Raw genomic sequence first — 25,192 nt, forward strand, 5'->3', positions numbered from 1 at the left:
CACATCCCTGCACCGTCGGTAAAAATAAGAAACATTTTTGCTTAATTACTATTTTCAGTTAAAGTGAAAACAACACAAGCAGGAGAAGGAATCTGCAAATCTGCTCTGCCAAATATTTCAGAATCCACTCTTCACCATTGTGGTTGAAGGCGAGGGTGGGGAAAAAAGGAAAACTTTTTTGCCGTACTCCATTTGGAGCTGTTGTGGGCGGCACTTTTCTCCAAGGGTTGGTGGAGTTTACTGTCATTCTGCTTTTGAAAATAATGAACATTCGGTTTGCCGTCTAAGGTAGGAGAGAGAGAGTGATGGCAGAGGGAGAAAGAGAAAGAGCTGGAAGATGAGAAGCAGAGAGAGTTAGACAGAAAGGTAAAGATGGAGAGAGGACAACCAGTCATTAAGCCAGGAGGGAGACTGTTGTATTTTCATTAAAACTGACAAGATTTTGTACCAATTACTGAAATTTGTGGCATTTTTCGGGCCAGAAAATTCAGGAAAATTACCGAATAATTGATGGAGGGATGGACAGACGGGCGAGCTGGTGGGCAAACAGATGGATAGAGGGAGAGATAGAAAGATAGATAGATAGATAGAAAGAAAGATAGAGGGGGATAGATAGATAGATAGATAGATAGATAGATAGATAGATAGATAGAGAGCTAGATGTGTTTATCCCCCCCAGATAGACAAGCAAACAGACATGGAAGTACCGATATAAAGTGCAGTGAACTAACCAAGGTATAGATCAAAAAAATAAAAATGTGGTCAATTTTTAATGTAGCAGTATTTGATGTAGTGCTCTGTGTGCGGAAGCTCTCTGGCAGTAAAGTAGCATTGAATATTAATAAGGGAATAATACTGCACATATAGAATTGGCTGGAGAAGCCCTGTCGAGACCCTTTCCTCTACAAGGAGAATAAAAGAGAATAAAGCCATTATAAATTATTCTCTGCTTAGCTCAGGAGAGAGCGACGAGGCATGCCACACATTTTACACTAACAGACACACAACCATTTAAATTTGACCACACTCAGCAGTTGTGCGCTCGGATGTGTTTGTGCATGTGTCCGTCAAAACCGTGCACATGTCAAAACAAGAATCAAACACACTCACACACACATGAATGCTGCAGTGCCAAAACTGGATGTCTTTGGCTGATTTTCCCATAGGGGTCTGTGCGTTTTAGACATTTTATCATACATTTTTAATGGTTTGGCTCCCTCTCAGGGGTCATGAAATATTTATTGAACTCAGAATACAGTGTCACAGCCGTCAATTACAGCGAATAACAAATGCTTGAATCACAATTACTGCAAAATTGGAAGAAATATGGAGGAGTGATTCTCATGTTAATGTGAAATTAAGGAGCTAATGGAGACCCGCCTTCACCCTTGCTTCGACACATACATCCCCCTCCTCCATCCCTTTACACACACACACACACACACACACACACACACACACACACACACACACACACCAAAATCACATTAACATTTCAGGCGTTCTGTTAATGCTGTTGTCCAGAGCAACTATATTTAATTATTTTCGATATACTTTGCAGCACTGCCAAAACATTTGAGTAAATATCAACAAAATGATTTATTCAAGGACGCTTCCACAGCTGCGGACTGACAAACCTCAAATTTGGGGAGCAACCATGTGGCCTTTTAGCTCCATAACAGCCGTTGTAAGCCACCCTGCCCCACCCCAAATATCAAAATTTTAGCATCTCGTTTCCACTTGGTGCATTTTCCAAGTGAATTAGGCAGACACCCTCTGCAGCTCAAATTTCATCCAAGAATTTGTTGGCAAATTATGGTGTATTAAATTAGAGACTCTAAGAGGAAATAGCAAAAGTTGATTAGAAAATATAAAAAAACAACCATGCTTTCTCTTTATCAGAAGGTGTGCAAAATTCAGCAATTGAAGCCCAATTATTGAATAAATGTGGTTTGTCGTGATCAGCACAAAGAATGACCCAATTTCATGACACAGCAATTTAAAAGTGGCATCAGACAGCCTGAAGTATTGGCGTAAATTGTCCGCCCACAACCTCCCAGGAATATCAGACCAGCTGTCTCTCTCTCATGTATACAGTAAGTTTCCATTGTGGTTGCATGGCCATTAGTTGGTCCATTCCTGTATTGCCAAGCACAATGCTTTGTTCTCATCTTCAAGTAAAAACCACAGAAATGGGGCCAGAATGAGAAACAATAATAACTTGACTGATAAAAATCAATACTTGAAAGACTGTTTGTGGCTGTCCAAAGACGATTAGCCCAATATCCAATCAATAAACAGGCCTACTCAGCACTGACAGCATGACCACGATTTATTGCAGGCTGCAGGGGAGCGACACACATAGGCAATAACATCCATCTCCAAGGAGATGAGCGGAGCCAGTTTATCTCTGTGCAAGAGTTATGCGAGGTCATAACCTTACACAAAGGTTAAAACTATAAGCAAGGATCTGGATCAAACCGGATGAAGGCATCACAGGAAAGGCTATTGAGGCATAACAAGTCCACTAAAAGGATATTTTATTTTGATTTTTTGAGAGGAATTACATTTTTTTTTACTATAAATTGAAACTGTGCTTTACACATGAAGACCTGATTATTTCAGAGTACAGGATCTATCAAAAAGATGGGATTGAGCTGCATTTTGAGTAATATAGGATATAGTGTTATCCAGCTTTACCCATACTCGGGACTAAAAGTCAGGGTAAATCAGCCTTAGCTGCATTGATTGCAGACGTTGTTTTCTAATCCGTCTTTCATAAGTCCTCTAACTTTATGGGAGCGAAACACTAAACTGCTGGAGTAGCAATACTTTGCCTCATGCCAACAGGCAGCCTCTCCTGGCATGTCACACTTCCAGTGGACATCCACAGGGTCAAACTTCATTCTGCTCTGAGAGAGGGTAAACTCTGCAGGGTAGGTCAGGCTAGCACAATGCCACCGCGGTGTATCAAGGTGAATCTGAGCCACTTTTTTCACAAATCTTAAAACCTAACCCTTTGAAACCTTTATATATCCTCTATTTAACCAGGTAAAAGACTCAATGAGATTTCAGATCTCTTTTCCAAGAGTAACCTGGCCAAGTGGGCAGCTTAAAACAAGGTTACAACAATAAATACAGACAGACAAATACAACTATCAAACAAATACAACTATCACACAGTACAAAGAGCGAGCACAATCTCCAGTTAAAATGCAAAAAGTGCAATCATTAAATTTCTGTTATTACTGGAGTAGCAGTCACATTGACCAATAGTGCTATTTTCTCGACCTTTTAAAAGTGTCTTAACCTGAGCTCGATGGCTTGATTTCTTTAAAAAATATGTGAAGAAACTTAACAAGCAATGGTCCAAAATCAGCATGGAATTAATACAAATCTAACAAAAAAGTGAAAACTAGAAAAAACAAACAAACAAAAAAACTGAAGAAAAAAAGAAAAGGAAAAAAAAACAGACAAGAAAATTACCTGGGAAAAAATGCCTGAAAATAATAAGTTTTGTGGACATTTTCTCCAGCTATCCTGAAAGTAATTTTCTAAATCAATTAACTTTGATTTAATTGCAATTTGCAGACCATTTCTTGTCAAGTTGTTCATTGCATTTTCCCCATGTTTTTTGAAAGAAATCAAACCAATTTGCTCAGGGTTCTGAGGTTTAAACACTTTGAAAGGCATCAGAGAGCATCACAAAAAAGTGATGCTGATCAAGGTTTCAAAGGGTTAAACTGTTATTTGATAGGCCTACATTTTCAGTATGTCGTCTGAAACATAGATGTGATATTGCAAGTGCGGGGAAAATGAGACAAGATGCCAAAAGCTTGGAATTATCCATTTAGATTTGTCACAATCTCGCAAGTTTGGGAGAGAAATTAAGATTGACTGTAGTCAAGATGATTTGTACTGCCGTCAATCAGTCTCAAAGGAGTCACGCCTGAGTATGAGCACGAGGCAAGGATGTCATTCTGCACCATTAGGCCTCAACTAGAACAAAGACCATTCTTTAGAGAAGCCTAAATAGGAAAGAAAATCTGAAGAAACCTTCGGGTGGGCCTCACAGAGAGGGATCCTCCTTCAAGGACAGACAGAAGATAGAAAAGGGCGTTTTTAAATTTTAGATTTTATTGATTTAATGTTTTTTTCTTTCTTTTTCTTCAAATCAAAAAAACTATTTAACACAGCCTTACTTTTTTATGCAGCATCAGAAAAAAAAGGGAATATGCTAATATGCTCGACAGCTGGATAGAAACAGTGCAGGGTTTATTTCAAGGTCTGGAAAAGTTGCAACCTCTGTTTTTGGCAATATCACGGTGACAGGTTTTCCCCGCAATATGCAGTGTGTGATTATGCACTGTGTGTGTGTGTGTGTGTGTGTGTGTGTGTGACCCACCTAGCACGGTGACTGTAGCTCGGGCGGTGCGGACCGGCATGGTGAAGATGGAGCAGGTGTACTCGCCTTCATCGGACAGCTGCACGTCGGCGATGGTTATGGAAAGCTCGGTAGGTGTCGAGCGGTGCAGCTGGATGCGGTTATCCCTCAGCGCTGATGGAGGAAGAGGGACAGGATATCAATAATTAGAAATGTGCATATATAATTGATCTGCCTTATGAATTATTTGAGGAGATTTAGTTTGTAGAAGGTATGTTTTTTTCATTATTTTATCTATTTCTACTTTTTAATTTTTTTTTTCACTTTTCAACTTTTCTTACAACAACTTACAGACAAAGTAACAACAAAGTAACAAATTATATTTTTGTATGTATTTCTAATAGTTTTCTCATATTTGCCATGCACTGGTGTTTCGTTCCAATAAAAAAGAAGAGAAAGAAAGTTAGAAGAGGTGGAGAAAGAGGGCAGAGGAGTCAGGTGGAAGGGACAGAAAGACGGTAGAGATATGGGCAAGGGAAATTTGAAAAGTGGGGGAAAAGATGAGGGGGTGACAGAATGGAGAGCTGGGGGAGGACAGAAGAGACAAGAGCATGTGTGAGGAGGTGGGAGAAGGAATGCTACATAAGACAGGTGACAAGGATGGGGTGGGGGGAGCAAGAGTAAAGACGAAGGAAACACAAAAGGATTAGGGATGTACAACGTTGGATTTTTTTGCCGATATCTAATATGCGGATATATAATGACTCATTTGGTTGAAAAGCTATACCAATATTGATATATCCACCCTTTTGGAACATTATGCAATTTTCTTCCTAAATTCTCTGACTGTATATACCTCCTTATCTGTATGCCTGTAACCCACTCTATCTCCATTATATATACATACATACATATATATGTGTGTGTGTGTGTGCGTGTGTGTGTGTGTGTCTGTGTGTGTGTGTATACAGATATAGATATATAGATACACAGATATCCTGATTTCGATATTTCATTTTAAAAGCCAATATCAGCCAATACCAATTATATTTTTGTGCATCACTAGAAAGGATGTAAAGATTAAGAAAGGGAGGTGACGGAGATATTGGGAAAGCCTTAAAGGACGGATACATTTAAAAAAAGGTGAAATAGGGAGAAAGATGAGAGACACGAGGTTGAAAAGAGGTGAGGCAGTTTGGTAAAGGGGTTGATGGGAAGGTGCCGCAGAGAAAGACATGGAAAGGATAGCAAGAAGAAGGGATTGAAAGAAGGAGAAAAGGGTAGGGATAGGCTGAGAAAGGGTAAAAGAGAAACTAAGGAAGGCACATAGAGAGAGCAGAGAACTTGGGAGAGAGGATGCCAAAGAAAGGAGTGAGAATAAAGAAGGGAAGCAAAGGGGAGAAATGCCTGTGAGGAAAGTGAGAGAAGAGAAGTAAAAAGGCACAGGTTGCAGAAAGAGACAGAAACAATGACGAGAAATGGAGAAGAAGTGGGGATGTGGTTGGGAAAATAAGAGAAGTGGGAAGAGAGTAAGAAAGCATGTAAAAGAGGGCGAGCAAGGTTGGGGAGGGCAGAGCAAGAGGGAAAGAGGAAAGTAAGAAAGATGATGTGCGGAATTTAAATCATGGGAAAGAAAAAGGTAAAGTGGTAAGGAGGAGGGAGGGGGTGAGGTGTTTAGAGAGAAAATGATGTAAGAGGGAGAGAGACGAGGAGGAGGAGAAGAAGGAGGAGTGAGGAAGACGAGGTGAGAGAGGAGGAAAAAATAGCCAAGATGTGAGCGCAGCAGAAGACAAAGGGGGGAGTAAAGAGAGGAGACGCAAATTGAGAATGAGAGACGAGAGAGAGTGCGATGGAGAAAAAAACTGAGGAAAATAAAACAGAGGAAGCATAAATAGCAAGGAGAATAAGGGAGAGACAGTGAGGGGTGTGTGGGAGAGGAGGGAGGGGTGGAGGATGAAGAGGAGGGAGGCGGGGGAGAAACATAAGAGAGACATAAATGGCTTTGTCATCAATGAGAAATCCAGCCATGAAAGAGGGAGAGAGAGCGCGAGCGACTGAGATAGATGATGATGATGATGAAATGCTACGAAATAACCCGCTCGTTTCCGTGATAGCATTGACCTCTACGGTGTTTGTGCAGTGTGATTGCTGTCTGTCTCCCTGCCTTCGTATCTGCCTGTCTATCTAGATGTCTATCTGTCTATCTTCCTGTCTCAATAAAGGCTTTTCAGCTTTGTTCTCTGGCGCCATCATGCAGAGTTGGCTCCCCACAAATAATGACTAAATGTATAACAAGAAAGCAGATACCTGCAGGAAACTATTGTGGTAAAAGTGAATAGTCCGATGGATTTGTTCCCACATTCAAAGTTGTTTTAAGTTACTGGGGAACTATTTTTGTCTTCCCCCTGGTCTCGATTCTGAAACATAAGTAGTTTGAGAAGGCCCAGATAGTCTAACAGTTATATTTTAGGTATTATAAGTTGTAAAAAAAAGTAGATGCAGCCAAAACAGAGGAAATATGTGAGGAATCAGCACAGGTAAGCAGGTATTTAACAGACAAAGTAGCTCAATAACTTGCCCCCAGAAGCACTTCACTTTGCACTTCACTGCTGTTTTGAACATATTCTATCTTAATGGGCTGGGTTAACAACTAAGTTCTAGCTCTGGTGTTTTGCTACCAACAATACAACCCTCATTAGCACCTGTTTTTCTTTGGAAATAACTCCGACAATCAGAATAACAGCTATTAGCCAGCCAGCTAACATGCTAGCTCAGCAACTTTTAGATGTAGGTTATTTGTGTGTTTTATCAATTTGGATTACATCTTCAAATGTTTTAGCTTCTTTTAGCAGCTGACATGTCCAAAAATGTTCCCGCTGTATCAATGGTTACATCGTTTTCTGAATACAGTATGATTTTGGGACTGCCATTGGTCTGAAAAAATGTTTGCACTGTATGTTTAACATAGACCACATACAATTGTCAACAACGCTGTGGTGAATAGTTAGCTTTAGGCACCAAAGCCAGTTGGTTATGTGAAGGAAAAGACTATGTTTTGGCTTACAACACCCAGGTTTGATGGCTCAAACACCACCGGGAAATGCTGCACAGGTCTGTGACGATACCAGCATTCAGTGGCTCAAATGATGAAAGAAAACTGAAAATAATTGCAGGGATTGTGTATTTCTGGAGAAACTTGACTGCGGAACAACAATATATTTTTGTGATGACCAGCTGTTGAAGAAATGGGCTTTTTGTTCAGTGGGACATCTTTTGAACAAATGGGGCTTTGCAATTTTTGGCCTTTGGAACCCAGTGATTTTAGCTAGCTACATATAGCCAGCAGGCTAATTCTAATTCATTAATTTGATGCAAACGCAACTAGTATTGTTAGTAATGTATGCAAATCAGTAACAATGATACAATTAAGATGGTGTATATATAGTCAAAAAAGACCTAATTTTAAAAAAAAATCATTTAATCAAATGTCTGTTAAGTCAAAATCTATCACCAAATAAGATAACTCAATGGTGATTTAGCCTATGGCCCACTGATGAAATCCCTTGAATTTGCAATATTACAAAAGGGATGTGTCACAAGTGGCACGCAGTCAGTAATAATCCACTCCGCCACACACAGAAATATACATACATGCACACACACACCATCTATGCTGAGGTAACCCTTTCATCTCGCCAGCTGCAGGGCTCAAAAAGAGCGAATATAAATACATTTACGAGACTGGTTTCGAGCCAACAAACACACTGCAATTACCGCTTATCGCAATAGGTGCCGCCAAGGAGAAGAAAACTGAGATCTTCAAGATTGTGACTTTATATGCTCAGACGTTAAGCTCAGAGGTCATGAGTTCCAGTGTATACTGACATCTGCTGACATCTGCTGAGCCTTTGGAAGTTTGTAGTTTTGTACCGTCTGCTCTTCTCTCATTTCTAAGCATGGTGCTGAAATGTAGAAAACAGAATCATTTACCTAACAGTGATGTCACAGTGCACTGACCTCCATGAGCGCACTGCATCATCACTGCGACAAGAGGAGAACTTAGACCTCAGCGAAAAACAACAACAAGAGTTTCTGCTTGTGTTAAGTAACTCGTTAAGCCATTTTGTTGAGAAAATCTTTGTGTATTACGTGGGCGACTCCAAATATGTGTGAGTGTGCGTGCGCCTGTGTGTAGTTTAATGGTGTGATATGGTCACTGCCTGTTTTCATATCTTATTGTTTATTTGCCTCTCTCAGTATTGAGCCACATCTGTGTCTGTTTGTCTCCTCATCTCTTTCTGTCTCACTATTATCTCCCTGTCTTTCCATCTTCCCATCTGTCTGTTCACCTGTCTATCTCTATTGCACTCCCACACACACACATGCACACACACTCTCCTCTGTTTCTCTTGGTGTTTTTCAGTTATTTCATCCAACACTACTTTATCTTCATGCCTTATCACTAAGCAAGGTCACTACATTTGTCTTCATGAGCTACCCTCTCTGTGTGGGTGTGAGTGTGTGGGTGTGTGTGAGGCATACGGTCACTCACTCTCTCTCTCACTCACACACACACACACACACACACACTCATCCATGCCCCCTGGACCCTGCGCCAAACCATCAGTCTCCTTAATTCTCTTCCACTCCTTTCTCTTCCATCTCCCCTCCTTCCCTCTCCCTTGTTCTTCCCCCTCTTTCTCTCTTACATCTCACCCATTTCTAATCTTTTCTGACTCCAGGCTTTTCTTTTTTTTTTTGTTCTTTCTTTTTTCATTATAAACGATGTATATTGCTTTCGAGTACAGGTGTGATGGATTTTTCAAAGACGATATGATATCTACTTACGGGGGTGTATTGATCGGGACGCCCCTGAAAATTGTACATGTGCCTCGTGCTGTTTAGCCTGCGATGTGGGCAACATAAATAGTCTGCCAATAGGTCACACTCTGCTGTTTGGCTTTTGTTTCTTCGCTGAAGGGATGTAATGAATTTCTGAGTATTGAGATAAACTGGATTAATGGACAAGGTGTGTACGTGTGTGGTATTAGATAGAGAAATATAGTTGCAAAGTCCTGTTGATTTATCATAGAACATGTTAGGTGAATGACATCTGGCGCACTTCCAAGGCTTGGGCGGACATGAAACTCTACGTGCAGAGTTCATAACTTGCAACTTTCAAAGCCAATGGAAGTTTGTGTTCTAGTTTTCTCTTCTGAATCCTACTGTGAAACTCTCCTACAAAACTAACTAACATACACTCTGCTTTCCTGATCTAGTAAAGGCATAAAATGTGCCAAACATATAGTAAGTGCTGTCCCATGCACCAGTAGCCTAGTGGCAAGCTAAAGTTAAAGATTACGCATTTGGAAAAAACTGATAAAACATATAGCAGTTTATATCATTTCGCTTGAGCTCTGGGTAAATTTTGGAAGGATTCAGCAGCTTTAGCCTAGGGCATCATTCCAACTTGTAACAATGGGTTCTTTTGAAACAGCCCTGTTTTGTGCATCTGACAGTTTTCTTCTCCATAGCAATGTCAGCTGCAGCTCATGGATGTTGCAGTGTTTGGAGCCATCTGCTAACCAGACAGAAAAAAACCCCAGTATTTCTCATAAATAAAAATAAAACAATTAAAGTTTTTCAGAAACAAAATGTCTTACTGTGAAGCCAAATTTCCAATATGGTTTAGTGTTGTTTATCAGAAAATACTGTTTCAAAAAAAAATATTGAAAACAGGTGCAACTCATTTATGATTGATATGGTAACAGATGCTCTGTAGCCGTACTTGTCCTTATCTTAATTTGGATTCTGCACTTCCCTTAATGGTGTATATGAGCATGATAAAAAAAATAAATTTAAAAAGTAGCACACAATCTCCTGCTTTACAAATGTCAGGCGAAACATAATCAGACAAAGGTCCAATCCTATTTCCTATTTTCACCCCCACCACTTGTTTCTAAGTGCCCAGTTGCCCCTCAGAACAGAGTTAAAACAGATAGTGGTTGAAATCTTTCAATAAAATGGGATAACCCTGCAACACCCTGAAATTTCATCAGCAGTCGTCAGTGCTGTGTATGTAAACAGGCATGGCTAGTGTTGCCGTACATTGCAAATGTGATGTCCTCTGCTGTGGTGATCTCTCTTGCGTGGGCTCGAGGCATGCTTTTGTGTTTGTCAGGAGGACACTCATGCTTATATCTCACACTCAATTAATCAAATACGCCATTGAATAAAAAAGAACACTACTTTATTTACACGCCACTAAGTGCTCTGTAGGTTAATACCAGCGACCCGTGTTCCTCCCCTGCCAGTTTGCATTGATGTTAGGCTACAGGAGCAGTAAAAATTGCAGCAACTTAGCAGCTGGACTTAATTTAAATACTGGGGATCATATTCCATCAAAGGGGGTAAATGGGACACACAAAAATGTCAAAATGCAGGACGGTAATCACAAATTGGCAAAAACAATGTAACATTAGCTAGCTAGTTTGCAACCAAGACATCTGTGTACTAACTTTTGTTATGCTTATTATAAAGAAAAGGACCATCATACATTGAAACAATATCAAACTAAGATAATACAATGGTTATGGTAATTTTGAAATCTTTATTAACATATTAAAAAACATTTGTAGGTTTCTTTTGGTGCTTGGACAGCCACCTTGCCAATTATTAATCAAAACACTCAGTTTGAAATGTGACTCTGAAAAACCTCTATTTTGACAGCCATGAAGTTCTACTCCTTTATCCCAACAAGATTTGGGACACTCACAGTGGTAAGAGTAAGGGGTGTATTGGGATTGGGCTGATAACAAATGGTATGTATCATTAAATATTAATTTTGTATCAGCCGTTAAGTATAAGTATAGGGCTATTTCACAAATACTTCAGAGATACATTCTCTTACAAAAGTAGACCCAGCAGGTAAAAATAGAAATACAACCACAGGCACTCATTGACAGTGGATTATCTGCGGCAGCCCTATAGAGTCGTTAAGTTATCAAGGAGACCCCTGTGTTTTTATGCTGAAGAATATTAAAATGAGAATTTACCACATAAGGAGAAACTTCTGCAAACAACATCTCCTGCTATATTGCAATTCTACAAGTGTACATATGTACGAGAGTGTGAGGGGTTTCTAAGTGGTGTCAGGAGGGCTTTGAGCTGAAAAGATGGAGCATTTATGAGTTGATTACATATCAAGTACAGGATCTGCTTATCAGCGTACAACCCTTTTTGTACATTGGTGTTTGAGCGTGTGTCTGCACGTCTCTTGCTTCTGTGTGTGTGTGTGTGTGTGTGTGTGTGTGTGTGTGTGTGTGTGTGTTTGGCCAGACAGTGGTTCTCATCTGCAGCTCACACTCGAGACTCGATACTCCCCAAAGGTCCAACTGTTGATCTGGTCACAGCAGCTATTTTCGCCTACTCGTCTTCTTCCTCCACCTCCACCTCCTCCACGTCCTCCTCCTCCCTCAATCTTTCTCATGCTCTTTCAACTTCAAACATTCAGGAAGAGGGGGATTCTCTCACAACACGTACCGAGTGCACATACATATATTCCGTTTTTCATCTGCCTCCTACCTCCTTATGCCTTTCCAACTAAGTTTCCGCTCTGCCGAGAAGTCTCTCAAATTCAAATGTGCTTTATTGGCACGACAGGGGAGAAACCTGTGTTGCCAAGGCAAAGTACATCAGTTACAGACCAATATTTTCATATTTCTGTCTCTATCTCCCTCCCAGCTGCTGCATCTCTTCATCTTCTCATCTCCCTCTTTGGCTCCACCTAAATCTGCAGTTCCACCTCTCCCTCTTGCTTCCCTCTCCGGCCTTCTTCTTCCCATCCAACTGTCTTGCCTGTTTTGTTCTTCTCTTTCTCTTCTTCTGTCTTCTCCTCCCTCCTTCTCTCATCACTCAACCCTCTCTCTCTCACACATTTTGTTTTACATTTTAGGCATTTAGCTGACACTCACATCCAAAGAGACCGCCTCTCTTCTTCCTTCTCTCTCTCTCTCTCTCTCTCTCCCACACATGTCGCCTCCATCCTCCCATCTGTTTCTGAATATTCTCTCCAGCTCCCTAATTATCCGTCCTTTCCGACAGCTGATCTGGGTTCAGTGACCGCGGGCTTCCCTTGATCATACCGTCCTCGCTGATCTGAGAGCGTCAATTGATCCTGGATCAGTGCGCCAACTATGAAACGCTTGATAAACACACACCTCTGTCTGTTTTATCCACCTTTCCATCCTTCCCTCCGCCCCTTCCTCCCTCTCAATCCACTTGTCTCTTCCTGCCCTACCTTCAGACAGAATTAAAAGATAATCATTTAGAGGCAGCAGCACAAATGTATGCAAAATCAATGGAAGGAGAGAAATGAACCAAACTTTGCCCAAGGTGGTGCAAATTGAAGCAAGGAGGCATTAGTTCCAGTTGAAACTTGAGAGAGAAATGTTCCCAGCGGTGTATCAGCTTCAAGCAACATGCCAATGAAATCCTGCCATGTAGTATTTACAGCAGAAAAAAATGTCCATTGGGGATTTCTGGCAAATAACACTGACCGATGACACATCCTAAGAGCTAGATTACCTGAAGAAGACAGTGTTCATGCTGGCTGCTCAGCCTGGTGCAAAAGGATTAGAAAGAAAGCACGACGGGGTAAAATGCATAATGCTGAAGCATAGCTTATTTTCTCATCTTTTCTCACCTTTGTAGTAAAAAGAAGTCAAGGAAGCAATTATCATAATGGCTGTCACTATCAGCCTGCTGCTTCTTTCAGCTGCTTTGGGTTGTCTGAATGCCATCACATTAACTTTGCTGCTCATTTTATAAGTCACAGGTTCAGGCTAATGCAAAGTAAAGAGGGGAATATTTTCTGCACCTCTTCCTGATATCTCCTGATGTCCAGAGGTGCTTCAATTTAATTGCCTGTGTGTGCAGCTCTTTTCATTGTATTATCTATGCAGACCTGATGTGTCTTTTATTGTCCCAGCCCACTTTTGAGGAAAACGCGCCCACTACAACATGATGAGAGTGAGCTGCCAGCCTTCAAGGCCTCATGATTGGCTCCCAGCCTTCTGCTAGTCAGAACCATTGAAAAAAATGGCTTTTTAGCCCACCCTGTGGTCCCTCCGTTTAACTCTCTGAAGTCCAGAAAATGCAAAGGCTGAAAGTTTGCTTATCTGGTGGAGGGTCGGGGAGCCACTGAGGGTTAGTCTCCATTAAATGACAGCAACAGTAGCTGGTGGTTAGTTAAAGGGAAATTAGACAATCTTTGGCAAGCTCTGTCAACGCAGTGTTGGGGTTGTGTGCACAGGTAGCTGCAAGTGTTGGTGGCACAGGGTGGAAGAAAAAAAACTCTTTATCTGCCCACACTGCCCACACTGTGATGACAGAGCTGGTTGAAAATCTGCAAAGTTTCAAAGCCGGGAAGTTTTCTGATCTGGTGGAGGGTTGGGGGACCACTGAGTAGCTTAAAAGTTAGTGATATGGGTAGTTTAAAGGAAACTATGCATATTTTCAACCAGCCCTGTCATTGCATTGTGGGCCATTTGTGTGGTGGGATTTTTTAGCATTGACGCCACAGGTGGAAGGCCAAACACATTTTCAAAGTCGAAAAGTTTGCCAATCTGGTGGAGAATCAGGGGGCAACTGAAGGTCTGTCTCCATAAAATATGACAGCTACAGTAGCCTGTTAGTTAGTGATATGGGTAGTTCAAGGGAAACTTTGCCCATTTTCAACAAGCTCTTCTATTGCAGTGTGGGTAGTGTATGTGGCAGGGACCTCCAGGCGTTGGCGGCACAGGATGGAAGAGCAAACATTGTTCATCTGCACACACTGCCAACACTGTGACAGAGCTGGTTGAAAATGTGCAGTTTCCCTTCAATGGCTGAAGCAACCTAAATTCAGCCTGCAACTGTTGGGCAAGGCATTCACATGTAAACAAGACCCAACAACACATAAAAGAGGTAGAGGGGTGTTAAAACTCAACACCCAATTCAACTGTTCTCACTCAACTGAACTGGAATTTTATCAACCCTACAGATATAGGTTAGACAGGTTCTGCTACAGGTACTACTCGATTCAGAAAGCCATCATTATTTACACCCAACGTCCTGCCTCTAAGGAGAAAGATGAGAGAGGGTAGAGCTCCTGAATGTTTTTTAATCAAGGGCGATAATAAAAATCCACTGATGAACTTAAGCTGTAACATTTCCAGAGGGCGCTCAAGACGCCTCTTTGAGCCAGCACTTGACCTTCTGCAGAAATGGGTGCGGTTTCATCTTAAGTGGGTTGGACAAATGATTGTTGAAGACTGGATGTCGTCATGGGTTCATTCTGCTTGTACAGAAGCGTTTGAACGAATAGTTAGATTTATTGGGCAATGTGCATTTGCTTAGCTGCAGACAGTAAGATGAGGAGGTCGATATGACTTTCATATCTGTCCAATAGAACTGAAGCTGGAGCCTGGAGAGAGTCAGCTTAAAAAAGACTGGGAACAGTTCCAATGGTTCTTCCGTTCATATAGGTGAAGAAAACTGAGATTTTAAAAGACTTCAGTTTTGGTATGGATGGCACAAACAAGATTTAGAGGTACTGGCTCTTTCCAGTCTTTATGTTATGCAAAGATAACCCACTGCTGGCTGTAGCTTCATTTTTAGTGCACAGACATTAGAGTGGTAGTTAGAGCAGAGGATAAAATTGTAGAGGAAGTGAAGAAAAATGCAAACCTAATCTCAAATTACAATTCAATCACAGTTTTATTATTATTATAATAATTTTTTTTATTATATTGAAACTTCTGTTTATCAGTGTTTCAGGAAAATCTAAAAAAGGCAATATTGTGTTTATTCACAGGCTTGAAAATAAAAAGACTACATCAGAGTTATGGCTGTCTCTGTCTGCCTCCGAGGATGAAATTGCAGTGTAGAGCTGTAACAAATTAATGGAGGACCTGCATGCATGTCTGTACTGTTTTAATTCTGGTTTATTGATTCTTATTTTTATTTCTATGGGTGAGGGGCAAAAGGTCAATTTCTGAATCACACGGGGGATGTGTTTCACACACTTACTTCATTAACCTCAGAAATAAATTGTACATTTAACTTTGAATTCTTTGAACTCCCGTCTCTTTCTTCTCCCTGCACTTGTCTCCCATTACACGTGATTATTTTAAGGACCCCTGGAAAAATATAGAGTTCAGATGATACAAAGAAACAATGTAGAAAAAGCCTTCTTTCAAGTGCTAGATTTCAAAAGTCTCTCCTGCAGTCTTTCAATCCTGTGATGGTTGTTGTTAATACATTCTCCAGAGAGCCTTCCCAGACACCCAGAAAACTTTGACTGATGCGATGTGGATCAATAGTTTTTCAGAAAATGTCAAAAAAAACATCTCACGTCCCGCATGTGGAATACTGTCTCACACTGTGCTGTGAGCAGTTGTTGTCAGTTTGTCTTGTTCTCTGAGAGGCAGAGTGGGGATCTGACCATCAATTTCAATATTTTTTTGTGCCCATTTCACTTATGACTCCTTTACACTGTAAACGTTAAAAGTGCCTGGTGCGTTTTTTAATGAAATGACACACAACTTACAGTCATTTTCACCACAGATAAAGTCTGCCTACTCAATATCCTCTCACTAGGCGAGATCATCCCCGTCCACATGGTTTATAAATCACCAGAGAGCCATTACCTTGTTAAATCGTACTGAGGCCTGTCTGATGTCTGCTTATATGCTTTTATGGAAAGGAAGGAAACCGCACGTGACAAATAAATAAGATTATAGCTGGACTGAAAGCTAATATACAGGGTGTTTTTTTCCTGTTGAGGAAATGTTTTGCAAAGCCTCAACTTCTGCATGTCTACTTTTATAGTCTGCACACTGTATAAAATAAGCACATAAAAGGTACACCTGTCTGTGTAAGCCATGTGTGCCTGGTCTCATTAAATTTCACAGAATGAACACAGCTTAAAATTTATATAACATTGTCGTCTTGCAAAAAGGAGATTAGGAGAAGTGTTGTGTGTTGGGGCCACAGCTGAAAACGTGATGTAGTTTTAAAGGTATTAAGGGAGGCAGATACATCTTCTTTCCACGCTTGATAACCTTAAGTTAGTTTCTAAATAAAAAAAAAAAGTTTATGAATGTGTTTTCCCAAAAGATTTTATTTTTCAATCAAGAGCAGCGAACCAAAACAAATATCTTTATTCATCCTCGTTTCTGCAGCTGAGAGTTAATCGTTAGCTAACAAGTGAAAATGCAGCATCCAATTTGTGCTACTGTCACATAATCCTTTTACAATAGAGTATCTTATTGTTATCTTATTGTGTCTACATCATGTTGTATGCATTTCAGAGTTTATGCTCGTTGTATGAAATCGTTTTGAGATAGCGTTGGTGTGAGCCTTTGACCTGACTTGCGGTGGAAAAGTACAGCCCACCTCTGTTCTAATGTTGTGATGGTTTGCCAAGATGTACTTTATGTAAATTACATAACATCAGGATGAACATGTTTATGATGCCAACTGAAAAAAAAACATCTAAGAGACAGCATGATCTCAAGCATCTGCAGGGATGCAGCAGCACATTTTAAGTTTGGGTTTAATATAAATGGTCCATTAGTCGACTGGCTCACAAATGAATGGGCTAAATGTCTCGCGTAAAAAGAATACATCAAATACAACCTGATAAAACACAAGAGCACAAGAGCATGTCAAATCTAAAACAGATGAGGTAAAAGGACACCATCGGAGTAGGGCTAGGTGATATGGAGTAATAAATCCTGATATTTTTGACCAAATACCTCGATATATAAATTGCAACAATATTGTACGGTTGACTATTGCTGCTTTCATAAAATATCTAATCACATTATTTTTTAATAAATAATCATCAGTGCTGTGTATATAATTACTTAGTGGGTAAAGGCAAATAACAGAATGCCAGTTTCCAAAATCTAAGACAATATCTAGTCTTATTTGGCAGTATTGATATATAATGTACAATAGTGTTGTCATGACACTGGAATTTCTAACTTTTGATAATATACTTCCTATATTAAATGCTATTTTTAATACCACTGGCAAAAACACAGTTATATTATACCACTGGCAAAAACACAGTACACTGTGAACAAAACATTGAAGCCCAAAACAGTATGGAGTTAAAATGATCAGAAAAAAAAAACTGTCTCTATTTTGATATAAGATTAATTGTGTCATTATATTTTCTTGCTTCAGCCTCTCAAATGTAGCGATTTTCCTGCTTTTCTCTTTCTTAAAGAGCGTAAACTTTGCGCTTTGGACTTTGGGTCAATTAAAATGAGGAATAAGACGACAGCATGTTGTGCTCGAGGAAATTGTGATGGACATTTTTCACCATTTTCTGACATCCTATAGACAAAACGACTACTCAAGAAAATAATCAGGATTGCCAAAGGCACCCTGGAACGCTCCCCACAGGTCAGAGTCGCACAATGACGACTAAAAAATGAGAACTGTCTGTCAGTGTGCTCATGGCTTTGTCTCCTTTCCTGACAGAATTCACTCATCTTTTGTGGTTTACAAACTATTTTGCTGGTCGTGCCAACTCTTCCAGCGAGCTCAACCTGGAGCCCGCAGTTCAACCAGGATGTTAGCACACTCAAACCTACTTTCAAGACTTACTGACTCACTCTGAAGCTGCTGCGGCTCCTAAAAAGAAAGCACTTTTGGATGAGAGCTCCAGCTAAAAGTCAGATATGTAAATGTAATGTCCTTGTTTGTTGTCTTGATTTCAAAGTTTGGGTTTCTCCGCCTGTCTTTATCTCCCTCATGTCCATCTTTTTATCTCAATGTCGCTCTCGCTGTCTCCTGGTAGTCTTGCATTAATGTAGGAACCCATCTGTTTTCATGCTTTCCTGGCTGTCTAATCTCTTCTATTAGCAGCGCTGGGTTCTTCTTCTTTTTTTTTCTCCCCTCATCCATCCACCCATCCACTCCCACACAATTCCTCCAGGGTATCTGTGGGTCCTTAAAAGGGTCTTAAAATAAATTATCCAGAATTAAGGCCTTAAAACGTATTAAAATATCCCGTATTGGCTATAGTTATCAGATCATTTGTATTCACCATGGAATGACAGGTTCCTTTGCTCTAAATGTTCACGCTTAGATTAATACAGGACAGGATTAGCTGGAAAATGTATTTTTTTGTCATTGTATCTGCTTTAATAAACACAACTGGGCTTTGTGTCCCTTAACAATTAATTTCCTGTTTTGCTTTATCTTTATCTCGGCAGTTATAGTTGCAGAACTCTCATTAGCTCTGCTCCACTGGAACCAGGCTGGTTCCTTCAGTTTTGTCCCTTTACTTTTTTTTATGTTTTTATTTCACGCTGTCTATTCACATCCATGTAAAAAAAAAAAAAAAAAAAGGGAAAATGAAGAAGTCTAAAAACTTGCCCACACTGTGTTCCCTCCTCCTCTGTGTCCCTGTCTCTCTGTATCTCATCTGTGCAAAGCGGGGTCAAATTAAACTGATATCAATAGCTTTCCGTGACTGAATAATGATAAAAGTCAGTTTGAGCTTTCGATCTACCGCAGAGAATTGGATCGAATCGATGTGACCCTGTGATTATGCCGGCAACATCAACATTTCATATTTCATCATTTTTCACATTATTTGTGAATAAGAACTTCTTTTTTATAAATTACATCCAAGGTCTCTTTCCCCTGTCTCTTTCCACAGTATCCCTCCTGCATCATCGTAACATTCTCATTTCTCTTCTCTCTAATGCACCGCTCTGTCTTCATACTCATCCTCCGCTTCTTCTCTTCTTCTCTCTCTTAGTTCAATTCGATGATGAGCCTCCTTTCTTGGCCATGTACGTGGTTTTTTTTTTTAACTCTTTTACGGCTGCCTGTTTGGATGAAATAATAGGTAAAGAAAAGCATTCATGCTTCTGTCTTTGGTTATTTCTCTCTCTCCTATCTTCCCTGGCCTCTAAATTTGCCATCTCTGATCTCGCCGTAGTACCGTCTCTACTCTGCAGTGTGGAGGCCATCACTGTGAGGAGTTGTCACTCATCATTTTCTTCGTCTTCTTCTATCTCCCATCACGCTGTTCGTCCGTCCCTCGCCCCCCACCCTCCTCCTCTGCTCCCTCCACCCATCCATTTTTTCTCAAGTCTCGACTCTCCAAAGCCTGGTGCATGCTGTGCAGTGTTGGAGTGTGGTGGCGAGGAGTCCTAATTTCTCTTCTTCTACGCTCTTCAATCAAACTCTCATTTTTTTTTGCTCCTGTTCTAGTATATCCTTCTTTTTCTCCTTAGTCTCATCCCTCCATCTCTTGCTGTCTCAGCTCTGAAGCACACTGTCTGCGCTTTGCTGTTCGGGCCAACTGCATAGATTTGCTGCTCCGTCCCGATCTATCATTTACAAAGTGAAGCACTGGGGAATTTCAGTCACTCCAGCTCTATCCAGCTGCACTTTTAAGACTCCGCCATCCTTTTATTTCACTGTCTTAATCTGTCTGTCCTTCCTTCGTCTTTCCCATCTTGGCTGGACAGTTACAGTAAACCACCAAGAAAGAATTTTTTGGACGGTCATGTTTGGGAGATGGCGAAGTTCCATGTTAACCCAACGATGCAGAGTTTTTAAAAAATGATCGTCTATGTCAACTAAACAAATCCCATGACAACAGCTTTGGAAACTGTTCTCTTACATTTATAATGATATTTGTGTGACTTTGACACATCTTGTATCCTACTAATAGTCAACATTGGTTTCTTTTAACCATGACTATGGTCTTTCCCTTAACTTGAAGCTGCATTGATTAATATTTTCATATTAACAATAGAAAAAAAAGGGCTAAATGTAATGTCAAAGGAGTCACATCAACAGAGAATTACTCCCCAACTCTGCAGTTCCCTTAAGTTCCATGAAACAAACCTTACAGTTTCCAGCAACAACAGTCAGCTGTTTTCAGAACAAAATAACACAGTGACTAGCCCGTGAACCGAGTGCAGCATTTTGCAAATAAAGATACAAATAGGACTTTTCCCCTTCGCCAGAGGACTTCAATGTTTTTCGGGCTTAGTTTAAAGAGAGATGAAGGAGGGACCCTCTATAACATATATTATATAAAAGTGACTTGCACTTGAGAGAATTCTCTAAATATTTTTCAGGCAATCTCTAATTTGCACTTGCCTGCAGATGCTAAGTCAGCAGCAGTTTTAGCATGGCTACTTGAATCGGCCTCACCCTTTTCACTTTTGCCAGTGGTTTCTGAGGGGGACAGCATGTCAGAGTCTCTTACTGGAAAAGTAACGAAACGATCCACTGTAGCTCGTAAGAATGTCTGCACACTTGGAATAAAAATACAGCCAATTTGTGAAAAAAAAAGTGCCACGCAGTGATTTAGCATGAGCTCGCTCACATAATTCCACAAGGAGTCACGTTAGCCTATATCGATATTTTATAAAAGGCTAAATTGTCTTTGCTTATAATATGTTGGATTCACGCTCATGTCCATTTGCAATCAACATTTTATTTATCATTTAAATGAAATGATCGAACAGTAAGAAGTTTTCAGTCTGTTCATTTTACTTTAATCCTTTTTATTGCAGAAAAAATATATCGAGTGGACTGAAATGGCAGTTGGTTTTATTACTCTTGTGGGCAGTTAAAAGGTTGATTCGTATTTGTAATATATTATAAAAAAAATGGATACTTTTGTCCGCATCTGTCTGTCTATCGATATGATATTGCCACATAAAAAATATTGCCATACGATGCCCAATCGTCTTTGTCTCCTATCCCTTGTAAATGCAGCTTTAAGCTAGTATGGTTTTCTTTAAGCATGGCCATTAGTATTCCCAGAAAAGTTAACCGTGGTTCAGTGGTAGATCAGAAAATAGCCATATTATTTATTTTTGTGGCTTTCGTTTAAGTTTTCAAATCTATTCAAAACATGTCATCCTGTCAAAAAGGTTGTTTGTTTCAAAATGCTCTTAAAGGGGAAACAAAATTCCAAATACTTTTTTCATGTGCTTACTTTGGAGGATTTTCCAGTTCCTTTTTTTTAATAAAACAATGTAGGCAGCTTGTACTGACAACTGTGAACATCATTACAAGGTTTGTATTAAGGTTTAACACCGCACTCACATTTTCTTCCCTGTATGAACAACTTATTAAAGTCAAAAATGCAAACTCCTCTTTCTCCTTCCTTCATTCCCTCCATCTGCTACTCTTTTCTTTCGATCTATTGACAATTCTCTCCTTCCTCCCTCTCCGTCCTTTGGCAGTATTTATCCTCCCTGCTGTACACACCTCCATCCCTCCTTCATCTTTCTTCCTCCTATCTCCTCAAAACACAAGATCTCCATGTCTCCCCCCTCTTATTTCTCTCTCCATCTGCTGCACTTTGAAGAGAAGACATGGATGAAGGGTTGAAATCTGAGCTCCCGTCATCTTTCTCTTCCCTCTCTGTCTCTCAGCTCTCTGCTTTCCAAAGCACAGCATCTGCTGTGCATGTTGGACCACTGCAGTGGGGAGTTTCTGCTCCATCTCACTACCTACCCCCCCCCCCCTCCCCCCCCCCCCCCCCCCCCTCTTTTCTCCCATTCCCCTTCCTCCTCCTCCAATACTCTTCTCAATTCCCTCCAAAGTAGAGGTCGGCCTTAAAGTGTTCTATCATTGCCGAGAAGAGCCTCACTTTCCATCTCTCTCCTCTCTGCTGTGGTTGAAGCTCCATCTGGAGTAAAGACTTGCTGATCTCTCCATTTGTCCTTACCCACCTCCCTCTCTTATTCTCTCTCGCCTCTGTGTTCTCCAAATTGTCTGTTGCAAAAAACGTTGGCCCTCAGCAATGAAAACTTCTCCGCCTGTATCCGCCTATACTCTCGCCATTCTTAACTCCATCTCTCTATCGCTTCACTTCGGCAGTTAAGTGTTGTATTGGTGCGTGAGGGAGTCTTTCTGTCTCTCTCAGCTCCCTTGTCTCTCATTCTCAAACTCTCCCACCCCTCCTTCATTCCATCTGTACCACTTGCTCCTCTTTTCACTCCCATGTACCGAGTCTGTTGTGTGATGTTGGACCACTGAAAAGAGACACTGCAAAAAGTTGGAGCTAAGATTTGAGCTTGTCAAGATTTAAGTTTACTTTAAAATTGCATGATTCTAAATGTACTTTGGGGGCATTTTGTTTTCATCATGTCAAATTTAAAAAAAAAAAAAAAAAAAAAAAAGGAAACGCTTTTTATTGCAATCATAGCCTAATAATGTGCCTGTATTTATACTCAAACTGGCTGCTGTGCATGCACATTTTCAGCCCTGACAGTGTTTTGAACCACTGGTTTGAGCCAACACAGTCAAAAGTAATCATTAGCACCAAAGCACCGTATTTATAATGTCAGTCCTTATTTATAGTGTCAAATTTTTTTCCACCACTTGCCTCTTTTTTCATTTCAAAATACACAGTCTGTGGTGTGTGCTGTTGGACCACTGAACCAAGAGGTGGGAAGTTTCAAAATATCATTAAAAGCCGGTCTGGCTTACCAGCCAGTTAGGCTGGCAATTTGCACAAAATTGGTTAATAGGACAGTTTATCTTTCAAAAGTAGCTGCTTAAATTGGACACATTGACGCACCTGCGTCCGCCAGACTCTGAGGTTTGTTTTCGTCCTCTTATTTTCATTTGTTGCACGTATTGAGCACTTTTGGAACCATCCAATATTACATGTTGCTTGCTTTTTCAGTTCCCGAATGTCTTTGTTTGGGGCTTTTTCTCTTGAACAAAGCCTTTGGTCGACTGAGTACAAAGTACTTATTAGTGCCTTGTTCAGCAAAGATGAAGTAACAAACATTATTGCAACCCTGTCTTCTAAAAAATACATTCATATGGAACTGACTTGAGTAAATATGCTTTGTAAAATGCCTACGATTCCAAATCTTCAAAGACATATTCTTGCCAAATGTTAAAAGGTGAAAATGCATTTGTCCCCCCAAGACGTTTATATAATCTTTACTCCTCAGAGGTGTAACTGCATCAGTAAGCAAACTGGGGAAGTGGCCTCCACACGGTGTACCCTTTGTGATAAAGGCAGCTAAAGTGGCACTAAAATAAGCTGCCATATCTGCTCCAGCGATTCCAACACATATGACAATACTAAAGGTGCACAAATCTGTTGTAGCATTTATCTGAGCCCATGTAGGCTATAAATTCACTTCATCTGCATTTGTGTTCATTTACAGATAGTTGTTAGCTACTAAGCTGTTATTGCTTGCTGTTAATTGCTGTAATTAAATTGCTAAAGTGCAGAAGTTAATCTTCCTCTGGCATTACCAACACCCTACTGGAGTTGGCCATATCTTACAATGTATATAGACCGGGAATTCCAAAATTGATTGAAAACAAATTCATGACCTGCCCAGCAGGAATGTGACAAATGGCGTTATAATAATGCATTTTGAAAGTATCTGCAAACTGTTCACCGCCGAAATAAAACGGATTCACTTGACATATTTTATGGAATACATCACCTATACTTGTGAACTACTCATCAGTGCATGAGACTGTTTTTTCAGAAGTGTTTTAAGTAGTAATGTTTTGGCTAATTTGCATGCGTTAAATGTTTGTGAAGTACTGATCTTATGACTAGATTAACAAGAATTGTTTTAAACTGCACAGCTTGTGTGAGGGTTTATAAATTAACCCTTTGATTCAGTTTTGTTGTTGTTAAACATGGCCTACTTCAATTCATCTAGAATTATGTCACTTTTTGAATTCTGCGTTCGCCGTGGAGGCCTTCCATATATAAATATATTACATATATTACGAATTCACCATAACACAGTGTGACTAATGAAGGTTTAAGTTATCACATTTAAACAAGAAAAACATGAGGGAAGGATTGTGGTCTTGCTAACTACTGAAACAGTCAACACTGACTTGAAGAACATAAAGGGACGTGTTCACTTTTTAGGTGTTTGACCAAAACTATGATCTTTGTCCAAACGGTAATTAACTGTTTTTTTTTTCTTCAGCACAAAAGTGGTGTCAGGCTGCCGGGGAGTGCTTGTTGTTATGATGCGCTGCATGTGCATTTTGTTTTTATGATAACGGTATGCTCACATTACCATTAGCTAGTAAGCTAACATGATGTGAGGGCTGACTACACAGTTAACAACAAGCTTAAAACAGCAGAGTGATAAATGCGCAACACTCACTAGCAACATCCGGTGTCCGTTGGTCAATCTGCTCCCACAAATAGGCTTTTCAGTCTTTTTTGTTACAGTAGCGTAGCTAAAAAGTGACAACACCAGTGCCATTCTGAAGAGTTCAGAGATTTTTAACTAGCTTTTCTCTATGATGTCTTGGTAGTATATATATATGTTGCATCCATATTTGAACACATTTTGTAAAATATATTGTGCTCCATAGACACTTAAAAAGTTTCTCTTGTCCCTGCTCCCTCTTACCTCTCTTCTCTCCAAAGTAGAGGGTCTGCTGTGCAGTGTTGGACCATTGCAGTGAGGAGTTATCGCTCTCAGGCACCGTGCAGGTCAGTGTCACCGTCCCCCCCACGGACACCATCTCATCTGTGGTCGTTGGCTGCAAGGGGTCGTAGACTAGGTAACAAGAGAGAGAGAGAGAGAAAGGGAGGGGAAAAAATCATAAGACAGAGTGATAGAGCGGCAACAGAGACAAGGCAGAAAGACACTGCACTTATATGAAAATACAAACAAAAATAGTAGCACACACCAACACACAAATCAGATAAACCCACAAAATGCATTACTTGCCTCGCTCTCTCTCTTTCTCTCTATCTCCCCC

At 40.3% G+C, this 25,192-nt stretch overlaps 1 protein-coding gene across 1 annotated transcript in view; it reads right to left on the minus strand.

Moving 5' to 3' along the window:
- The window catches only part of cadm3 (cell adhesion molecule 3), a 107,628-nt gene that overhangs the window by 41,373 nt on the left and 41,063 nt on the right, over positions 1-25,192 (minus strand). Inside the window, 2 exon segments of the mRNA XM_042497409.1 lie at positions 4,406-4,558; positions 24,838-24,987. Of these exon segments, the coding sequence (XP_042353343.1) occupies positions 4,406-4,558; positions 24,838-24,987 (303 nt within the window).

The sequence above is a fragment of the Plectropomus leopardus genome, chromosome 12 (genome assembly GCF_008729295.1).
Source record: "Plectropomus leopardus isolate mb chromosome 12, YSFRI_Pleo_2.0, whole genome shotgun sequence".
NCBI lineage: Eukaryota > Metazoa > Chordata > Actinopteri > Perciformes > Serranidae > Plectropomus > Plectropomus leopardus.